This window comes from Acanthisitta chloris, unplaced genomic scaffold (genome assembly GCF_000695815.1).
Source record: "Acanthisitta chloris isolate BGI_N310 unplaced genomic scaffold, ASM69581v1 scaffold8785, whole genome shotgun sequence".
NCBI lineage: Eukaryota > Metazoa > Chordata > Aves > Passeriformes > Acanthisittidae > Acanthisitta > Acanthisitta chloris.
This window is the reverse complement of record NW_008672381.1, coordinates 179,230-200,601: the sequence shown is the minus strand read 5'-3', so window position 1 is coordinate 200,601 and position 21,372 is coordinate 179,230. Positions and strand designations below refer to the sequence as shown.

Below are 21,372 nucleotides of genomic sequence, written 5' to 3'. Positions count from 1 at the left end.
ACTCTTTCATCTCTACACTTATTTTTTATTCTGCTTCAGCTGTGCATTTTGCTGATGCCTTTTCTAAGCTGCTGGAGTACTTTTGTTGTGCAGTTCATTCTCACTATCCCCAGGAGCCATTTCTCCCAGTGAGCTGTATTGGCAAGGCACCATGTGGAAACTTGCACTGCCTCTGTAGACAGTTTCTTCCTGGGGCTGTCAATCTGGTCACTTTTCCAAGTGCTATCTTCACTAAACAGAAAGAGGAAATGAGTTTAAAGATAACAGGGACTAATTATGCACTCCTTACTCAAGCTACTCTCTAATGAGGCTTCCAGTTTTGGCACTTATTAAGAGTGTATGTGCTCCTGCTGGTAGTTTGCAACAACACATTTAACTTTACTCAGAGAAGTCAGAACAACTTCTGTGGGATCAGGTTCTTGCAGGAAGTGATACTGGTGAATACAGTGTAGAATACTAGACTGCTTCTATCCCTGATGCCATATTTCACATGCTGTCCTCCTGCCTCATTTTTTTGTTTCTGAGTGTATATGACAAGAAAGCGCATTATATCTGGAGTTCTGAGTAGACTACACTGTTTATTTGTTTGTGAGATTTTCTTTCCTAATTTTTTTAGGCAATGAAAATTGGTGGATGAAGTAGTTCCTTGGGTTTAAAATCCATTACTTAGAAGGAAAAGCATTATATTTTCCAAGCTTTTCAACAGAGCTTTAGGTCACTGCTGGTTGGTGTTTGCTTCACCTTTGCTGGCTTGCTAGCTCATAATTTTGAGCAAGAGAACAAAAAAGTCAAAATGTTTGTCCATCACTGTTCAATGTTTTAACAAATCATCATAGTGATAACATCACCACAGCTGATCTTAGGAATAATATCTTGAATGTCTTTGCTTTAGAGCAGCTAGGGATCAGACAAGTAGGAGGCAGTCCTTTCTGCTATGCAGAAAAACAGGAAAAGGGTAAATTGCTTGACAGTATGAATGGAGGATGATTTTCAGATGCATTAAAAGAAAGGCATTAATACATTGCCAAAAAGAGGGAAGATTCTTAACACCCCTATTGTTAAGCAACCATTGTTACCCTGTATAAGCTCTTCTACTCTCTACATTGCTCAAGGAGATTAATTCCATTTCCTTCTGACACTTACATAATTATAGATTAACCACCATCATCAAAGATCTGGCTTTTCATGTTTTCAACAGATTGTGAAAGGAGAAAAAAAGCTGAGATTAGAATAACAGCTGAAAGAAATCTCTTTTGCACTTAAGGAAAAGGGTTAGCTTCAGTGAAGCGAAGTCAGTGCCTTCCAGTTTCACCCTTTTCCTTCCTGAAGCTGCATACTTGACTTCCTTAGCTGTGTTCACACTGGTGCCTATCTGATTCCATGGTGAGCTTCTTTATGGAACTAGACTAGAAGTAAATGAATCAGTAGTTCACTGTTGTAGATTATATTAACTGTTATATTAAGTTCCAAACTAGCTCACCAAGCATTGGTGATGGTGTTAGAGATGAGGCAAAACATCTGGTTGAAGGGGAAAGGAAAGAAGGTACAGTGTTGTAGCACCAATAACTTAGATCAGCTTAAATTGTCATGGAGCTACGAGTACGTGTCTGTAAATCTTATGGGTCAAATAGGGTTATTAAATGCCAACTCAAGTCAATCTGTTCAATGATAGCAGGAGTTATTTTCACATGAGTTCACAAAAAACTACTGATCTGTTCTTTATAAGAGTGAAAGGCAACAGTTGTAGTTGTGTTAGTATCTTCTGTAAGAAGTGATAGCCCTATGATTTTAAAAAGAAAAATGTTTCTGTGAAGTAGAACTTATTCTAAAATTCTTTTTAAAACCTAATTTTTTTCTTGCCATTGACTAGGACTCAATTACAGGAGAAACTGTGGAGCTTTTAGAGCCTTATTTGGATATGGAAGATTATAATCTCGAGACTGCTAAAAAAGTGTGTGGAAATGTAGCAGGTCTTTGCTCATGGACACAAGCAATGGCTTACTTCTATGGTATTAATAAAGAAGTTCTTCCTCTTAAGGTATTTCATATTGCTCATTTTATTTTTTGAGAGGTGAATGTAGTTGAGTGGAAAACAAATGTTGTGTTATTTTGGCTAAAAGGATCATGAGTTACAAGAGATCCTTGTTTCTTTACATCTGGTTATGAACTCGAGCACACAGAGGGTAAATATATCCTTGCAATTTCTTCCCCTTACACCGCTACCCTCTGGTACAGTTGTTACTTCTGTGAACACAGTCAGTTTTCAATGGGAGCCTTAGTACACATGTTCTTTATAGACTGTGGCTAGCAGTAAATGGGACATATTGATACCCTCTCACTCTCAGAGTTGGTGCCAGACACTGTTTCTTCAAGAAAACTCCTCAGTCCTACTGGCCTGGGAAGGAGCCTACTCATTGTGGTCATGGTAGAATCTGGGAGAGGACAGATAATTCTTTGCACAGAAGTATTCTTTAATGAATTTAGCTGGAATTCATCTCTCTAAAAAAAGCTTTGGAGTTTCAAACTGCTACATGCAGGTGTACATATATAGCAAAGTAAGTAGTCACCAGGCACAGAATTCTGTTGTGACACTGAACTACAGCAGAAAGGAATCAGCTGGTGTAGTCTGCATTCCTACAGATAGCTTTATTGCCTTGGAAATATTTCATTTATGAGCATATTGAAAGAAAGGGCTTTGAATATTTATATAATGATTTATAATCATTGCTTCTACAGGGAATTTTATAGCTCTTTTCTGAAGAAATACATTCAATCAGTTATGCTTTCACTGTACTTATGCTCAGCCTCTTATTGTATAAGCCACTGTATCAATGGTATATTCAAAACTCTTGGCATAATCTTTTAGTATACCTAGACAGATCTGATTCAAATTTGTTAAAAGCATATTTTTTATTCAAGTAACTGATTGAGAAGGCTATATTTCTGTGATATATAAGTAGCAATTTTCTTTTCAAATAATGGGATGTTCACTAATGAAAACAGAATTTGAAATGTTGCTATTGAGAGCTATGAAAGGGAGCAAGACCTAGGGGAAATAGGGCTTTATATGCAGATGCAACTCTGAAAGTGCTAGAGTACTTTTTATTTGAATATATATGTCTTAGGATTACTTATAAATTTAACTTCGTGTAAGAGTATTTGCATTCTTGTCACACTGTAACTGATTAAAAATGAAGCACACGTTTCTTGGCAAAATGGTGTGTATTGTCAGGTATAGCAACAGCCACAAATATTTTAAAAACTGAAGATGACAGAGGGAGGGAGGAAGTGTTTAAAGTATGCAGGAGGTATTGCAGGAAATAGTGGAGTAATGCTAAGAAAATAATTGAAAATAAATGTACAATTAAGCTGCATAAAGTACTAGCAGAGGCTAATTTATCCAGTGCTAAAAGCAGGTTTACTGAACAAATTAATCAAGCTGCTTTATCCTAACTGCTGTTCTAGGATATAAATCCCCTTCAACACCTGCAAAATCAATCCAATATATTTTTAAATTACATCTTAAGTGAGACTCGATGCCTCATTTATCTTGAATATGACAACTTGTGAAAAGTAATTAATAGTGCCTTATATTTTAGTAAATATAGGGTGCAAAACTCATTCCTCGAAACAGATACTGACATTCTTTAGCTATGTGGCCTGCAGCCTAGGGGTCATTTTAGAGTCAAACACAGAAAGTATAACCAAATACTGTGCGCTTGCTTGTCATACAGTGGTCACTGTGTGTGTGCGACTTTCTTATAAACCTCCAGCATGAGGGTAAGCCATTCCTCTCTAGCTTGCTACCAAGTAAACAAGCCTGCTGGATTAACCTGAGAATTTTTAAACCCCATCTGCTATTTATCCATTAGCTGAAGAACATAGCAGCAGAATGGAGAAGCCCTGACTTTAGCTGTTCTGTTAGCCTCCAATTAAAATACTGTGTATAGGAGTATAATTTCCCTTTGAGTTGTCTCCAGTGATTTTAATTAAGTTCTCCTTAGGCTGTTACGATGATCAAGGGAAGTTTGTCTACAGTTTAGAAATTCTGTTTGATATTGAGGATTTTCCCTGTCAAACTCAGTTTTAAATATGAGACTTTATTGCCTTCTCTGCTTTCACTTGTCTCCATACTGAACTGAAAACCACATGAGGCAATAAAAGGAAATCTTGCACCTGAGGAAGAGGTAATAGTCGAGGAGTGTTGAAATTTGATAGTTGTCCATTTAAATAAGCATGTCCCTGTCAAGGTGATGCCCACAGGGCAGGAAAACAAGCATGCAAGTCTGAATTCAAGGCCTACAATAACTGTGGAAGGAAAGCATATACTCTGCGGGGATAAAGGGGAGGATTAGATCACTTAACAAAACAGACTGAAGTTAGGACATGTAACTGAACAGAAAAAAATGTAGAGTCAGCAGCTCATACAGACTGTGAAAAGCAGATAAGAGACATGATCTCTGTGCCTTTCAAAGGTTATTTTGATCCAAAGAATGGTCAGTGATAGTGAAGAAAGTGAGGCCAAGATTTTATTCATGTCACTCTATATGGATCTGTTTGCATGTGTACATATGTATATGTGTATGCATATGTATATGTGTATAATATTTGATATTTTATTGGTGAAGCAGAAACATTGTTTTGGGAATGTCTGAAAAACTGTGTATGTGTTTGCCTCTCTTATAACGTTTCCTTAAATAATGGTGAATACAAGCACATCGTGATACTGAGGCTCTGAGAAAGCTGATACAAAACCAAGGCAGTGCCTATAGGAAAAATCTGCAGTGGTCTGGGACAGAAGCAATTTGAGATCGTGTTTCCATGAAGAGTTTTCAGTCAGATGCCATGTGCCCAGAACAGGACTGGAGCAAAAGGCAAAGAAGATCACTCAGCACATCCTCAGAGGCTCATGAGCAGAGTGACAGAGTCCAAGTGCAAGAAGCCTTCTGGCCTAGTCCAGCAGTAGTAAGTGCTCAATGGGCTGTAAGAACAGTGAACATGAAAAGCTAAAGTTCCTTAAACAAGAGAAAAGCCAAGAAAGTTCCAAATCTTCTTTACCTGTAGTGTACTATTAAGTTTTGGCTGCTTTTTTCTTATGGATTCTCCTAATAACTGTTCCTGAATTTACAGAGCAGCAGCTGTTCTTCAGAGTACTTTGGGGTTGGTCTGAGCATTTCATTTGAGAGCAGGTATAGTTTTAAGTGGCTTTTTTTTAAAGGAGAAGTCACTTTTATTTAACTGCCTCCTTGGATTAAGGTCAGATATACTCAGTGCTTAGCAAAATTGAATTTGCAATGAATCAACGAGAAACTTAATGGCTATGTCAATACTAATAAATTAAATAGTACTAGTGAATTTTTCTAGGCATTGGAAAGTGATCATCTACACTGTTAAATTGTTAGAATGATCCCTTGTGTGAATTTGGTCTTGGCTAAGCAGCATTTTCTCAGCAATCTCTGGGCACCTTTCAGGAGCTAGCCTGATCCAAGAGCTACTTCCACAAGGCTGTTTGCATGCTGTCATACTGTTTTTAGAGACTGGGAGAGCTTATGTGAGCTGTTTCATGCTAGTTAACCTCAGTGCCAGAGAAAGATCCTGAGCACGGCTCATTTAAGAGTAGTAGCTGTGACTCTAATTATGTGTTTATTTGTTCTGGTTTTGTGTGGATTGCAAAAATGTTAAAAGGGGCAGGATCACCTCATCACCAGCTATGAAGTCCTCTCTGAGGGCAACTCAGAAGGCAGAACAGCTGCTTAACGATTTAGCCCGTGGGCCTTTTTGGCACAGGTGCTGTCTCCATCCTTGCCCAATGCAGACAGATGCAGAGAGCAGGTAGAGGCACTGGCTGAGCAAATGATGAGAGGATTGTCTGTCTGGTTCCCCACAATGCCAAGGGCGAGAAAAGGCTGAAACTGCTGGTCTCACATGAGCCCAGGCATGTTCCAGCATAGCCCCACCTCTCTGGGAGCACTGATAAGAGTGTGGATCTCATGCCTTTAATCCTCATGATTCATTCACATAAAATCCATTTATTCAGGATTTCACACTGCATCCAACAGGAACAAATTGTGAATCCTTGCTTTGTTGCATGATTCAGAGGAACGAAATGAAGGGTGTGAAGCCTGTTCGCATAGCAATGCCACTAAAATTAGAAAGGCCACAGTGGTTCTTTGTGGTTGGGAAACATGTTTCCTTCCTGTCTGTTATTGGCTGGAAATTTTTGTATGAAGTTGCTTACTGCTGTAATAGTTTTCTTATGCAGAAGATTCTCTTTGGCAGCAGAACTTGCCTCCTGCTCTCATGGCAAAACTCTACACAGGAAGCTGCCAGCCAACCTGCCAGTGATGTCAATACAAAAGCCATGTTTGTACCCATGTAATTTTGAAAAGTTGAGCTGGAAAAGAAAAAAGGGAGAGAGCAAATAGTGATGACTTCAAGGGGTGATCTGAAACAAGTAGTCTTTTTGCCTTTGGGAATCACATAGGCTTGTCATCGTGGTATGTTAGCTGTCATTCTTGTGCAACCAACCATTATTCATAATATATGATGAAGTAGCCTACAAATCTAAGTAATACTAAAATGTATTATACTTTTTTATGATTACCCTAAAATTGTCTGAGAACTTTGGTTAAATTGGCTGTCAAATAGTTTCTTATTATAAGTCATCTTCTAGAGAATCTGTAAAGTCTTGTGTAAGTAACTTTGGGGTTTTTTTCATGTTAGAATACAATATATTTTTTCTTTGTACTAACCTAAAATACTTTTTTGCTGTCCCTACATCTTCAAAGCTGGTAGCCTTTGAAGAGCTTTTAAAAATGGGAAAGTCTGTTTTATCAATCTTTTGCACATTTCTGGGTAGTTTATTGCTGCACAGAGGTCTGCTTTTCATATTTACAAGGCATCATTGCTGATATGGATTGGGAATTCACATGCTCATCTTTTTCCGTTGAAGTTCACATCCTGATGTGATAAATGTCAAGGTGAAATATGAATCCACATAGCCAGGTGTAAGTTCTCTGTTGTTCCAGCTGTTCTGCCTAGGCTGTTTTTCCCAACTCTCCAAGGGTCTTATTCCCTGTGTAACCTCGCTATTTGTCAGCTGGAGGTGAAATGATATGTCATAACATTGTTTTACTGCTATTTTTAACCCCTAGAGAATTTCATCCCTCAGGATAAGAGGATGTTCTGCTAGGGGGAAGGTGGCAGGGGGAGGTAGGAGAGGGCTGGTGCAGGGATCTTTGTGGATATTAATAAGAAATACCCAACAATAGATGACTTAATAAGGCAACTGCTTTAGTAAGGCAGAATAAGAAGAGGAATTTTTAACAGCTTGAATGTCTGAAAGACAGAGTTTTCTCTCCATGGACAGGATCTGCTCTGCACAGTATGCCATGGGAAAAACTGTCCAGGCTCTGTCTGATGATGCATGCTTATGGGGTGACCAGCATCTGAAGGGATGCAAGATTTGGTCTGTGTTTGTCTTCCTCTTAGGGATCTTTTTTAAGCAGTTATTAAGGCATTTGTTGTCAGGGCTTTCTTATTAAGGTCCAGAAAGAGCCCTGTGCTGTGTGTGTCTCTCTCTTTTACCTCACCTTCCCTACCTCTCCCCTGGTGCAGGACACAGTAACACTACTCAAAAAAAATCACCTCCTCAAAACTCCTTTACTATTTAAACTTTTCCCACTAATCCAAGATTCATGAAAAAATAACAGCAGTGGGTCTTCATTGTGCATTTTTTGTTGTGTGCAGATCTCAAAATACAATCTTGGTTCCTCTCTTTTTTTTCTCTCCCTATGCGAAGCAAGAAAAATTTGCTGATTTTAGCATATTTTGATATGAATGAAGTCTATATTTTTAGTTAAGACCTTATGTAAAAGCCCAACCCATGGTTATACTGTTCACTAAGTCATTCCAGAGATGCTTTGTACTGCTACTCATCTGGTGTGACGTAATGTGAGTGTCAAGTTTCATATTTGTAATAAAACAGTTTCTACAGATTCTTGGTTTCCATCTTCATAAGTGTTATAGAAAAAAAATAGAAATAAGATACATGATATTTAAACAACTTTTTTAAGTATTCAGAGTAAATGGAAGTAACCTTTATCTGCAAGTGTGAATTTCATAAGAACTTTGTCAGGTTCTAATCCTTTGCAAACATATATATGGAAATACATTCTGAATTCACAGAATATTTTTTCTCCCTGTTAGGAATATAAAAGTTGAGAGGCCACATTTAAATGACTGCTAACTCATCATGCAAATTTTTACAGAGATGTGAGAAAAGTCTCTATAGAGTTTTACTCTCCAGAGGAGCAAAAAACACGTTTGTTATATGTTTATTGCAGAAGTAATTGATGGAAGAAGAGAGGAGAAGACTAGCTTCTGTTATCATTATTTTATAATCAGTGAGGACAATCTTAATTCTCTTTTGCACTGAGAATATATTTCAGAGAACATTATATGGGTTGCCTCACAATCCCAGTATACAACTGTTTCCCGTGTACTCTGATTTAAAACTGTTGGTCATCATGTGATCAATAGATAATTCTGAAAATATTATTAAAACATTTTAAGATTGCATTGAATAACTTTAATGCTAAGCTTGTATCCCAGTTTTAGTTTGAAAAGTAACAGATAAAAACCTTCTGTCATCTTAAACGTTATTTTTAAAAGTACCCAATACAGTACAGTATGTGCCATTAAATTCCCCATGATCATTTGCTCCTGCCAAATAATAGGTATTAGCTACTCTTTGCTTTTAAATGTTTGCAGGCAAATTTAGCCTTGCAAGAGGGAAGACTTGCAGCTGCCCAAATGGAACTTAATAGTGCACAAACTCAGCTGGATGAGAAGCAAATGGAACTGGATGAAGTACAAGCCACGTATGATACTGCTATGAAAGAGAAGCAGGATTTGCTTGATGATGCTGAGACGTGCAGGAGGAAGATGAGCAATGCCACAGCTCTGATTGAAGGATTAGGTGGAGAAAAGGTATTAGCACATATGATATGTTTCTAGCACAAAGTAGGTGTGCAGTTTAGAGAATGCTCCATAATGTTAATTAATAGTGCTCAAGAATTTGAGGCATGGTGACATCTTGATAGCATATCACATTTTTTTAGTTATATTTATGGTTGTTTTGCTTAAAGTTAATGTATCTAACAAAGTAAAACAATTTCTCCTGTTAATTCTGCTGTATGAAGAATTTATGTCATATCATACAACTTGTATTAGGATAAAGTTCAGATTTAAAGCCAAGGAGCCCAATTCCTTTTAGCTTTAGTAAGAAGAGGAATTAGGCTTAACCTAAATAATTGCCCTAAAATATTTATAAGAAGGATTACTCTCTTTTTCTCACCAAGTATACAAGAATACAAATTTGAAGCTTGACTAATTTCCTGAATTATAATTGAAGTTCAGATTTCTACTGGAGCCTTTTACAGAATCATGGGCTAATTGTTATCCTCTGCAGTGAGCTTGAAATTTACCTTTCCTATGCAGATTTTTCTGGCTTCAGTCTGAATGTTTTCTGAGGAAGCAGGATACTCTTTTTTTTTCTCTGATTATTTGCTTTGTTAATTCCTTGGTTGATTTCACACAAAGTCAAAATTGATGAGCGCTTTGACTTCAACCATTGCATCCTATAAGGCTAGGACTTCAGCATTTGTTTGCATAGCTGCACTTCAAAATACATCAGTCAAAAATGTTAGATGTTTTGTCATATTTTTCAGTGAATTTCTAAATTTAAGAGCAACACCAAAATAGGAAATGACAGTGCCTTATTGTGGGCTTTCTGAAGGCTTGTGCTATGAGATCTTGTAAGAGCTGTTATTCCACTCCACTTTTAAAAATTCATGCAAAAAATATAAAGACTATATATAGCACTTGGAGCCTTGGGCAAAACTGACACTGGGTTAAATGTGTATTTACTAAATTTAAATCGTGTAGGTTTTGACCAAGATTGTATGCAGAGTGATTGGAAGAGAACAGAAATCTGGAGAGAAAGGAATAAGCAAAACTGAAAAATAATATTTGTAAAATCACAGAATCATGCAATAATTGAGACTGGAGGGGACCTCTGGAGACCACCTCCTTGGGCAAAACTGACACTGGGTTAAATGTGTATTTACTAAATTTAAATCGTGTAGGTTTTGACCAAGATTGTATGCAGAGTGATTGGAAGAGAACAGAAATCTGGAGAGAAAGGAATAAGCAAAACTGAAAAATAATATTTGTAAAATCACAGAATCATGCAATAATTGAGACTGGAGGGGACCTCTGGAGACCACCTAACCCAACACACAACACACACACCACACACACACACACACGCTCTCAAAGCAGGATCAAGTAGAGCAGATTGGTCAAGGCATTGTTCAGTTGGGTTTTGAATATCTCCAAAGATTTCACAACTTCCCCTGGCAACCTATTCCAGTTCTTGACTACTCTCACTGCAAAAAAGGAGTGGTTTTTGGTGTTTAATTGAAATTTTTTATATTCTCATTTGTGTCCATTACCCCTTGTCCCTTCACACAGTACCACTGAACAGCCTGGCATCTTTCTCTTTACATTCAGGTATCTGTACATATAGGTAAAATTCCCCCTGCACTGTCTGTTTTCAAAGCAGAACAGTCTCAATTCTCTCAGCCAAGGCTGCTACTGAACTTTACTTCTCTGACCAGTTCTTTCTTGTCTGCAAGTATGAGGTTCAAGCAAACTAGCTTTCCCTCATTATATCCTCACTTAACTATGTCTGGAATTTTTGTAAATGCCCTCCTTAAATGCCCTCTTGGATTGCTTATGTCTTGCCGTGTTGTCCCTTCAGAAGATATGGAGTGATTGAAGTCCCCGTGTAGACTAGGGCCTGTGAATGCAAGATTTCTTCCCATTGCCTGAAAAAGACCTCATCCAGTTGCTAATCACATTGTCTGTAACAGAAACACACAACATCACCCGTGTTGGTCTGCCCTCTAATCCCAACCCTTAAGATCTCAACTGGCATATTGTCCATCTTAGAGTCTCAGATGCAGAACTCCATGCATTCCAACTTGTCTCTCACATGAAAGAAAACTCCTCACTTTCCCAGCCTGTCCTTCCTAACAAGCCTGTATACAGTTGTTCTAGCTCTCCAGTTGTGGAAGTCTTCCTACCATGTCCCCATGATCCCCATAACATCATGACTCTGCAACCACATGCAGAGTCCTTGATTGTTCTCTGTGGTGTGTACATTCATGCACAAGCACTTCAGAGAGGTGCACAGCTGTGCTAAGTTCCTATAAACAGTATGGAAGCTGTTCCCATCATTCTATCTGGTGGGCACTTATTTGTTTATGTAGATATGCTAGACATAGTCCTCCGCTAGCCCTTTTTAATTGATTACAAGGTCTCTACAGTTTGTATCATCCCACATATTTTATTTGCCTGCTGGTCCTCCACTTCCTCACAGGACTGTTGGTCATCCTCTCCCTCTCTCTTCATTCCTACTTTAAAGAACTTCTTACCAGTTTGGCCAGCTTGTTGGCAAAGATGCTTTATCTCCACTCAGTCAGGTGGTTGTCATCTCTTTCAAACAAACTTCTACTTCTGAAAAGAATGATTTAAATTTGAAAATACTCCAGGTTCAAAGAAAAATTGTTTGCCAGAAAGAGATAAATTCTGAAGTTAGCTGTTCCTGTTAGTTTTGTGCCTGCTTAAGTGAACTTCTTTATGATATTTTACATACAGCTTCGTTGGACAGCAAGCAGCAAAAACTTCCAAAATCAAATTATTAAGTTGGTGGGGAATGTTCTTCTGGCCACTGGATTTCTCTCTTACTCTGGACCTTTCAATCAGGAGTACAGGAATTTGCTGCTCCATTTGTGGAAGAAAGAGATGGACAACAACAAGATTCCATACAGTAACGTAAGTGTCCACTTATACTCTTTGCCTTGCAGAGAAATAACATGCAGAACATTTCATTCCAGTAAAGTACATAATTGGAAGATTATATACAGGCTGTCATATTCCATCAAGTTTTAATAAATAAAAAATCTGAACAGTTGACAACTGAGCTTCTAAACCAATATATTTTAAGTTCCTCTTTATACTGTCAGGCATTTCAAGACTGGTATGTAGGCCATTGCTCTGGAAAATCTGAGAGAGAGATGCTGTCTGAGACTGGGTGCCCTGGGAGAAAATCACATAATATGGGAAACAGAGTAAAATTTACCAGCTTAGAATACAATTACCTTTTTATAAAAGGAAACATCATATCTGCACCTCCATAATAAACACCTTCCTGTCATACCCTTTGCTGTGTACCCACACCATTTAATTTAGTTTAATTTGAAGTGTCGTGTCTTGTGGAAATGATTCAGCTATACAAAACCTGGATTTTGTAAGGCTTGGTTTACACGACTTCAGCTTGGTCTATTCTAAGCTCTTAAATCCATGTACATTTGTCACCAGTGAGGCTGTTCCTAGTGAGTCTGACATTACAGCATCTGCTCAATTGGTCTATGTCTGTGTGCCTGAGGTGGCCTAAAATGCAGTGGAGCTAGTATCCCATCATGCAGCTTCAGTTCCCTGACAATTCATATGCTACTGTTATTAGAGGGAGCAGCTGCATGATGAGGCTATTATACAGGGCAGGATCCTTTTCTTCAATCTTTTTCTTTCCTTTTACCGTTATCTGCCCCGTGAGTGCCCGACCTGGTGGCAGTTCTAGTGCATAGGCTTTGCTCACAGCCAGCAGTAGCCTTGTTCCTATTCCAGGTCTGTTAGGAGGTCTGTCTGATATTCTGCCCTGCACCTAGAAGGTATACTCATGCTGAGGGAAGAATTTAAGCCATAATAATCAAAACTGTCTTCCTGAATAATCTGTCCATGTCGACTTCTACTTGGTTTTGTGCATACCTGTGTACATTTTCTCCAGCAGTAAATGTTGGAGAAATATTTTAGGGACTCTCTCTAAGTCTCAGTACAGGACTTGAGACATTAAGCTCAAATGACTCCTGCTCTCAGCTGTCAAAATTTTTGACAGAGCAGTTGCTGCTGGAAAGCGCCGGGAGCAAGTGAGCAACCTGTGTACAGCTGTGACTGTATGACTGCGAAACAGGTGAAGGTAGATTAGTATCATTGTGCATCTTCTTTTCAGGTTCTTGGGAGATTTGACATTTAAAACCTCTGTTAAGGAGACCTCTTTGCCATGAGAAGTTTGTTCACCTCATAGAAGTTACTTGTGAAATTTTTTATTATTTTTTTTATGTTAGGTGATGCATAATGCTTCTTGTAATGCTGATTAACCTTAACCTGACAGAGTGAACCTCGCAGCCCAGCCCAATTTATGCTATGACTTACAAAGATGAATGATTCTAACTTGCCCTGCAAAGCTCATTGAAAGCTCCTGATGATAAAAACAATATGTATGGCCAAGATGGATTTATTAATAACTACCAGGAGCAGTGCAGTTTCAGGCAAGATTATTTACCAGTGTGGTATGGGAGTTATCCTACATACATTCATTCCAGGGAGGCTCTTTCTCAAATTCAGTGTACAAAATGTGCTTAAAAGCTACTTACTTTGGGGAATATCTGTCAAGATTCTCACCATTTAAGATAAGAAATTGGATGTGTAATGTCCTTAGAAAGCAAGACAAAGAGAACTAAAATTCTGCCTCTATGAAGGTATTCTGACCACATGCCTACTGGGCTGCATCCTTGAAAATGTGAGGAATACTTTCTGCTTGTTTTTGTCTTGCTTTTATTTTTTTTTTCTTTTCCCCATATGGCCAGGTTAGGTGGAGAATGCCATAACTAACGAGTTTCGAGCCATCATTACCATTCTATTTAGACAGTTCCCATTAAAGACAGAATTATGATTTCAATGATAGTGTATGGAAGAGAGTTTCATTTTTTTCCAGTGAATTAAGTACTCACAAAAGGCAGCATATGGGCCTTTCTTGATACTTCACACCACAGGAAAGAAAGCAGCTTTGCGGTTGAAGCAAGAGGCTTGACATCTGCCTTACTTTGTCACAGACTAACTGGCTGTGGGTGTATGAGTCATTTAGGAATAACAATTTAAAAAGAACTGTTTAAAATTAGCCATCTATCTGTGTGGTTAGGCACTTAAATTAGCTAAGTTTCAGAGTTGCAAAGCAACAGATACTTCTTGCTGCAGCAAGAAAAAAAATCAAAGCTGTTTAGATTCTACTTGTCTGCTTAAGGAGCTAAATACTGTTTTAGAGTCCAATTGCCGAAAAATTTGGCTACTAAGTACTTTACTGTACCTTGCACAAATGGAAATTCAATTCCTAAAGTTTCTCTGTGTTCTGAGAATGGTTTGTGTTACTTCATTCAGTCTTCAATAATTACAGCACTAAAAATTCAAAGGGGTAAAAAAGGTTTGTAGTCTTTCAACAAGTGGTATCACTAACTCTCATGATTGTATCACAAGTGTCACAGTAAGTGAAGTTTTCCTTTAGGCTTCAGATGCTGAATTATGTGAAATTTGCAGGATTTACAGGCTTTTTCTTTCTTTTTAAGCATGCTGCTTGTAAAGAAAGCTTACAAATAGGAATTCTTAAGTGAAAAATGTAAGGAGCAAATAAAAATACCCTTAAATTTTATTCTTTTTAAGCTCTCATCATTATTAAGCTACCTTTGTAATTTGGAGAGCTTCGTTTGTGATTTTAAGCACTGTTTGCTTCATATACATATTTTTGATAGGCCAGTCACTGTTCATAGTGAATAAAATTAAGCAGGTTAATTGACATGAGCAGATCAAACTTTAAGAGAATATGCAATATGGGATGAGTTCTGACCATAAAAATGGTCAGAACAACCAAACAAAGTCTGTCACACATTGTGATCAAAATAAGGAGGAGAGCCTTCCATCAAATATTTTAGTATAACTCCTGTAAGTGGTACTAATTTTATAACTGTGTATTTTCTATTAGGACCTGAACCTTACTGCTATGCTTGTTGACAATGCTACAGTGAGTGAATGGAACCTCCAGGGACTTCCAAATGATGATGTTTCCATTCAAAATGGCATTATTGTCACAAAAGCATCTAGATATCCTTTGCTGATTGATCCACAAGGACAAGGAAAGACCTGGATTAAAAATAAGGAAAAGAATAATGGACTTCAGGTAAATAGTTCATATTAGATTTTTTTATGTGTTCTCATTTCACATAGTTAGCAATGCAGACTATTTTTTGTGTCATCATACATTAGACATGTGTAATTTAAATCTGATGTTTATGGTATACAGTTAGGCAGAAATTAAAACAAGACTGACTCAGAATCTGTGACCTAGCAGTACCAGGGCAAAATATTTTGGAATTATATGTTAAGCCATATGTATTTTTATGATTAATCTGTTAATTACTTTTCATAGTGAAAGAGAAATGAAGAGGGAACTAAAAGACTTGAATGACTAGATAGGATCAGGCAGTTGGTGTGACATGACAATAACATTTTAGGGTAAGGATTTTAAGAGGAAAATAGAGAAAAGAAAAAGGAAGGAATTGGAAAAGAATGGTAGACTGGGGTAGAATGGAAATCTAGTGGTATTTGAGGCATATGAAACACAAAGTCCAAATTTAGACTGCATCTTGATTAAATGCATGTGATAAAAATATATATTGCTTAATTTATCTAGCCTTCTCACTTTCTGTCTAGCAGTGTATCCTGTTTGGTCTCTGGGTCTTCTACTTAATTCAATATTGTCTTTTTTTTCCCCTTCCAATCAGCCTACTCTTCATGCTTTGTTGCACCAGTAAGGATAAAATGGATTATGATAAAAATCTAAACACATGATATATTTTTAGGCCAGATTGAGCATGATACTGATTAGTTAGTTGTTAACAAATCAAGTCTGTCCTACAACTGTAGATTATCACATGGATACCATGATATAGTGTCTTCACTCATAATGAAATGGATGGATAAGAAAGAGAAACTGTAAAGATGTAAAGATGGTGACATCCAGAGAGCTGATGGCACCATGTCATTAGTTGACATCCAGAGAGCTGATGGCACCATGGTGATGTCATTAGCTAAACCCTTAGCTTTCTAGAACTTAAACGAGATCTGGTTTTCCTAGCACTGTTAAGAAAGGCCAAGCATTTAATCCCAATCTCAAGTGAGTTGAATGTGTTAAAAATGTAGTGTAGAAACAGGAAGTATTGTCTAAGAAACAGAAAAGTAATGTACAAGAATCAAAGATCTTGTCAAAATGAATGCCTGTATGAAAAATATGACAGAAAGCTCTCCCAAAACATATGAGTTGTATTCACAGAAGAGTTTAGGCATTTTGTGACTGTGTGAAATCTACAATTTTATGGTAGTGTCATGCTTTAACATGGCTTTCTCTGAATTACATCAGACCTTACATTGACTGCCTAAACGTGGATCAAGAAACACAAGTGTGAGTAACCAACAGGAAACAATAGAGAGAAGTATATCTTCTACCTTTCTTGAGACTTGCATCTTGGGATTTCAAGAAAGATTTCAGAGACTCAGGATTTCAGAGCTGCCAAGCTGAGCTCTGGAGTGGCAACACTGAATCTACTTCAGTTAGAGACCTACACTGAATCCCTGTCATGCTGTAGCCTTTTCCCAAGTAATTTTAAAGAGTCCTCCAAGCCGCAATCCAAGTGTCACTGAGTCTGTATTAGCCACCCTGAGGTGGCTGCTCACATCATGTGCTGGCAGGGTGCAGCCTGCAGAAGTGGACTTGGAACACACAGGTTCTGTTCTCTGGTCCAGTCATTGCATAAGGATGTTATGTCATGCACTTGTCATGCTGTAGCCTTTTCCCAAGTAATTTTAAAGAGTCCTCCAAGCCGCAATCCAAGTGTCACTGAGTCTGTATTAGCCACCCTGAGGTGGCTGCTCACATCATGTGCTGGCAGGGTGCAGCCTGCAGAAGTGGACTTGGAACACACAGGTTCTGTTCTCTGGTCCAGTCATTGCATAAGGATGTTATGTCATGCACTTAGCAAAGCAACACACAGGTTCTGTTCTCTGGTCCAGTAATTGCATAAGTATGTTATGTCATGCACTCAGCAAAGCAGGGACTGGGAGATGTAGATTAAAATACTACTTCCTCTCTCCCCTCCCTTTCTCTTCATGCACTACAAGTGACATTTGACTGATGAGCCAGAGAAAAATGTCTACCAGGCTTACCTTGTGTTCAGTATGTGTGAATATCCAGCATATGAAATTTGTGAATCCTGACAAGGCTTAACCTCTGAGCTGCTGAGGACTCTCAAAATTTACGCAGTGTTGAATACACACAGATGCAGCCTCTAAATGCAGAGACAGCTTTTCCTGATGAAAATTCAGTCAGTTATGGGATTTTAGACATTCTGGCTCAAGTGGCAGCTGTGTTAGAAGAACCTGATTTCTCCCTCGTAAAGTCCAGGAGGAACAGAGTTATATTAAGGCCCTAAATACCCAAGTGTTTAGATTATAGATTTACATCTGGGATAGTGTAATTTGCTATGGTCTTGTTAGGGTTATGTTGTTGGTCACTAAGACACTAACTTTATCCCTCAGTTTGATTTGGAGTGAAATGTAGGTAACATGCTCTTCTGGCAGATACACATGCCTACATTATAACAAAGCAAAAAGTTCAGAGTGGTGGAACATAGTATTAATTTTTAAATATTATACCGACTTAAGGCTGTGTAATGTGCCTCTAGATATTTTAATTATAACTTTTTCAAAGAGCATTGCCTGCAAGACAAGGATTTATTTTAAAAACATGTATATTTATTTTTTTCTGGTAGAAAACCCACCCCGAATCCATTGCTTAATAGATGCCTGAAAAGGCTATTCAGTTATCATCTCAAAGGCTTATATTAAATATACTCAATCTAAATAAATGAAAAGGATTCTATGTGGTTTTAGCAATTTTAAGACTGGTGTAACTGAACTGGAAATGTGACATTGGATGTGAGATCAGGCCTCCTATGTAACACTGGTTACCTGACTGAACCCCATAAATATTTCCCTACTTCAGATTAGTGTTCTAAACATAAATCCATTAATATTTAAAAGGTATTAAGATATTGCAGAGATTAGATAGATATGCAGATAAATAGATAATGAAAGAAGTGTGATCTCCTATTCTGATAAGTTTAAAGCAAATTTTCCATTCCTTTCAGCAGAGGAAAGTGTTGTTCCTTAAAATGTAATGTTTGTGTACATATCCCAGGCTGAATATAATTTTTTTTTAGTTTCAATAGCTTTTGTGCTGTTTTGTATGTGTTTGCAAATGCATGCTGTAGTGTGAATCAATCTTCCTAGGTAACAACTATGAACCACAAGCTCTTCAGAAGTCAGATAGCAGACTGCTTGTCCCTTGGCCGACCTTTGTTAATTGAAGACATTGGAGAGGAACTTGATCCTGCTCTAGATAACATCTTGGAAAAGAATTTCATAAAATCTGGTTCAGCACACAAAGTAAGATGAATTGTAAACATGAAATTAAAACCCAATAGGACAGATGTTGGGCATCGGGTAGCCTGAATACTCAGGAGATTTATACCTTTACAACACCTAGAAAAAGAATAGTGGGCTCATGGGGTTGTTTGAGTGGGTTTTTTACCCTTTAAATAAAAACTTTTAAAAGTGTAAATGAAGCTGTTAAAGAAAAAAGCATTCATAACTTTTTAATTGGATAAAATAACAGGTTTTCTGTATTCAGCTTTTGAAAATTGAGTCATATGTTTTATTTCAGGTGAAAGTAGGTGACAAGGAGGTAGATCTGATGAAGGGGTTTACCCTCTATATGACAACAAAATTGGCTAATCCTGTCTATACTCCTGAGATAAGTGCAAGAACAACCGTGATTGACTTTACTGTTACTGTGAAAGGGCTGGAAGATCAGCTCCTTGGCCATGTCATCCTCACAGAAAAACAGGTATCTAGTCATTTGTAGTATTTGTATAGAGGAAAGGCTTGTTCAGTATCTGTACCATGAGTACATATGTATTCAATGTCTTGGTTGAAATCAAATGCAGGAACAAAAATGTGAATGAAAGTTTAAGGGTTGTGCATTTGCTGAAAGAGAAGGTGGAGCTGTTTTTTTAATCAAATGGAGTGACCTAAACATTTATTTTAAGATCTGGCCTTGGAAAGAGAAGAAAGAAAATTACTCATTAAAAATACATCACAAGCATATACATGACACACATAAAACATCTTTATTCCTTCATATACAGCAAAGGCTTCTTGTTCAGCTAGAAATCTCTTTTATTTCTTTTTAAACTTAATTTGAATTACATGAAGAAATGCTTATGAACTCAAATGACTCTTGCCAGCCAGGCTGTAGTGTGCAAGGAGATAAACGATTCTTAAGGAGCCCTGAACACTGACTTGACTGTTCTTACTAAAATTTGCATTGATTATGTGGAAGCAAATATAAGGAAGAAAATCCTCTCTCAGGTGAGAGAAAATATTAAGGTTTGGATTAGCAGAGCTGCTGCATTCAATAAGTAGCTCTGGTAGGTGTGCTCATATGAGAGTAGTTCCCTGCCTAAGGGCATTCATTCCTCTTTCTTTAACTTTCCAAAGCATGTTCTTTAGGTGTGCTGTCATTTTCTCTGTCCAACACCTTTCCACTTGGCTCAAATGAGCATTTACTGAAGGACTGGAATTTAAGAGTCCTTCCTTAAGTCTGACAGTCACAATCAGAGGCTGGAAAGTCATTGTTATGCATAAACTTCCAGTGAATTGTTAAATGAAAATCAGAAAAACTGTAACAGCAGGTACTGGGGGAAAGGCTACCCATTACCAGGGTGGGACAAATGCTATGGATGCAAAACTTTGAATCTTTACTATAGTACATTTACCTTTTTGTAAGCAAAATTGAACAGCATCAACAGGAGTGGATAGGTCTGTCCTGACTAACTTACCTCCGATAGGAGGGAGAGGTCTAAATCAAGACACAAATGAAATAGGTTTCTAATAACCTACATATTAAACTTCTCCCCACATGTATACGCTTGCTCTGTGGTTTGTTTTTGCCTGTTCAGAACTGCTAGAGAATTCATATTGAATAAATGTAGCAACACCTAGACTGCATTTTGGTCAAAAATATAGTCTCTGAAAAATATTCATCCAGTGCTGTACATAGGCTGAAGAGAGCTGCAAGGGTGTCTGTTTATCAGCACTACTTGCTGCACAGAGACATGGTTGCAGCTGATAAACATTTATTAAACTTCTTCCCTTCAGCAGACATGAAGACATTGTGGTTGTTCTGTCTTTTCTGTCTCAAACAGAGATGAACGTTGTGGTTTAGATAGCCAGAGCCAACAGGACTCTGACAAATTTAGTTCAAAGAAAAGACAGAACATGAACAGAGATTCTGAAGAACAGGTTTTCTATTACAAACTGAAAGACAACTTTATGATCATTGAGCCAAAGTAATAGATTAAAGAAACATTCTTAAAGATTACTATAGTGATCAATGAAATATGATCAAAGATGTGTTTGTTCTTCTCAGCTTTATGGGTTGCCCCTGCAACTATATGGGAAAAAATGTTATCAGCAAATTTTTGTATTTTTATAATGAATTTGCTGCCACAATTTGTGTTCAGAACAGGTGTCTTTTAGGTTACCAATGGTGGTTGTGAAATTCACTTGCGAAAAACAAAACTTGTGTCTGGTACATTTGCTAATTTTCTGAAAGATACCTTTTACAGGCTTGCAAATAGAATGGGTAAAGTGTCTGTTCTTAAACCAAACATGTCCTTAAGTGGAATTTAAGCATGAACTGAAATGCATGTTTGAATGTTCTGTAGAACTATTCCTTTTGTGTAATTTTAATTTTTCTTTTGCATTAGTGGTATAGAAAGAGGAGAAAATGCAGAGAATTTGAAGGTGACCACAGAGCTATATTCTATAGCCCTAGAATATATTTCAAAACAGGTTTCCTAATAAAATGTTTGTGAAACTAAAGAAATTCATCACTTGTTTGAAATACAGAAGCTCTCCTGTACTGTATAACTCTGTACAACGCCTTTTTTTTCCAACTTGATGTGTTGACAAGAATGAAAACAAACTGAAGCCATAGGTGTAGGTAGACTATTATTTACTACCCTTTTCTTACAAGAAAATTGGCTTGATTGATTAAATAAAGGTAGTCAGCAAGGGTATCCCTGAACTGTGTTGGACTGTGCACACTTGGCATTGTGTTGACTTGTCTGTCATTGCTCCCTAATCATTGCCTGTCTTGTAGAAGTGGCACATTTCTATATGACATATCAATGTCATATGAACTTTAATATCTGAAGAGGTCTACAAGGGAGCTGAAGAGGACTCTTTGTTAGGAACTGCAATGATAGGACAAGGGGTAACAGGTTCAAATTGAAGGAG

The 21,372-nt window shown here is 37.6% G+C and overlaps 1 protein-coding gene across 1 annotated transcript in view; it reads left to right on the top strand.

Annotated features, from left to right (window-relative positions):
- Positions 1-21,372, top strand: part of LOC103802057 (dynein heavy chain 5, axonemal-like) — a 158,752-nt gene that overhangs the window by 93,161 nt on the left and 44,219 nt on the right. The window contains exons 59-64 of the mRNA XM_009074495.1: positions 1,871-2,038; positions 8,773-8,991; positions 11,725-11,901; positions 14,939-15,133; positions 18,301-18,456; positions 18,734-18,916. Of these exons, the coding sequence (XP_009072743.1) occupies positions 1,871-2,038; positions 8,773-8,991; positions 11,725-11,901; positions 14,939-15,133; positions 18,301-18,456; positions 18,734-18,916 (1,098 nt within the window). The remainder of the gene's footprint in view (positions 1-1,870; positions 2,039-8,772; positions 8,992-11,724; positions 11,902-14,938; positions 15,134-18,300; positions 18,457-18,733; positions 18,917-21,372) is intronic.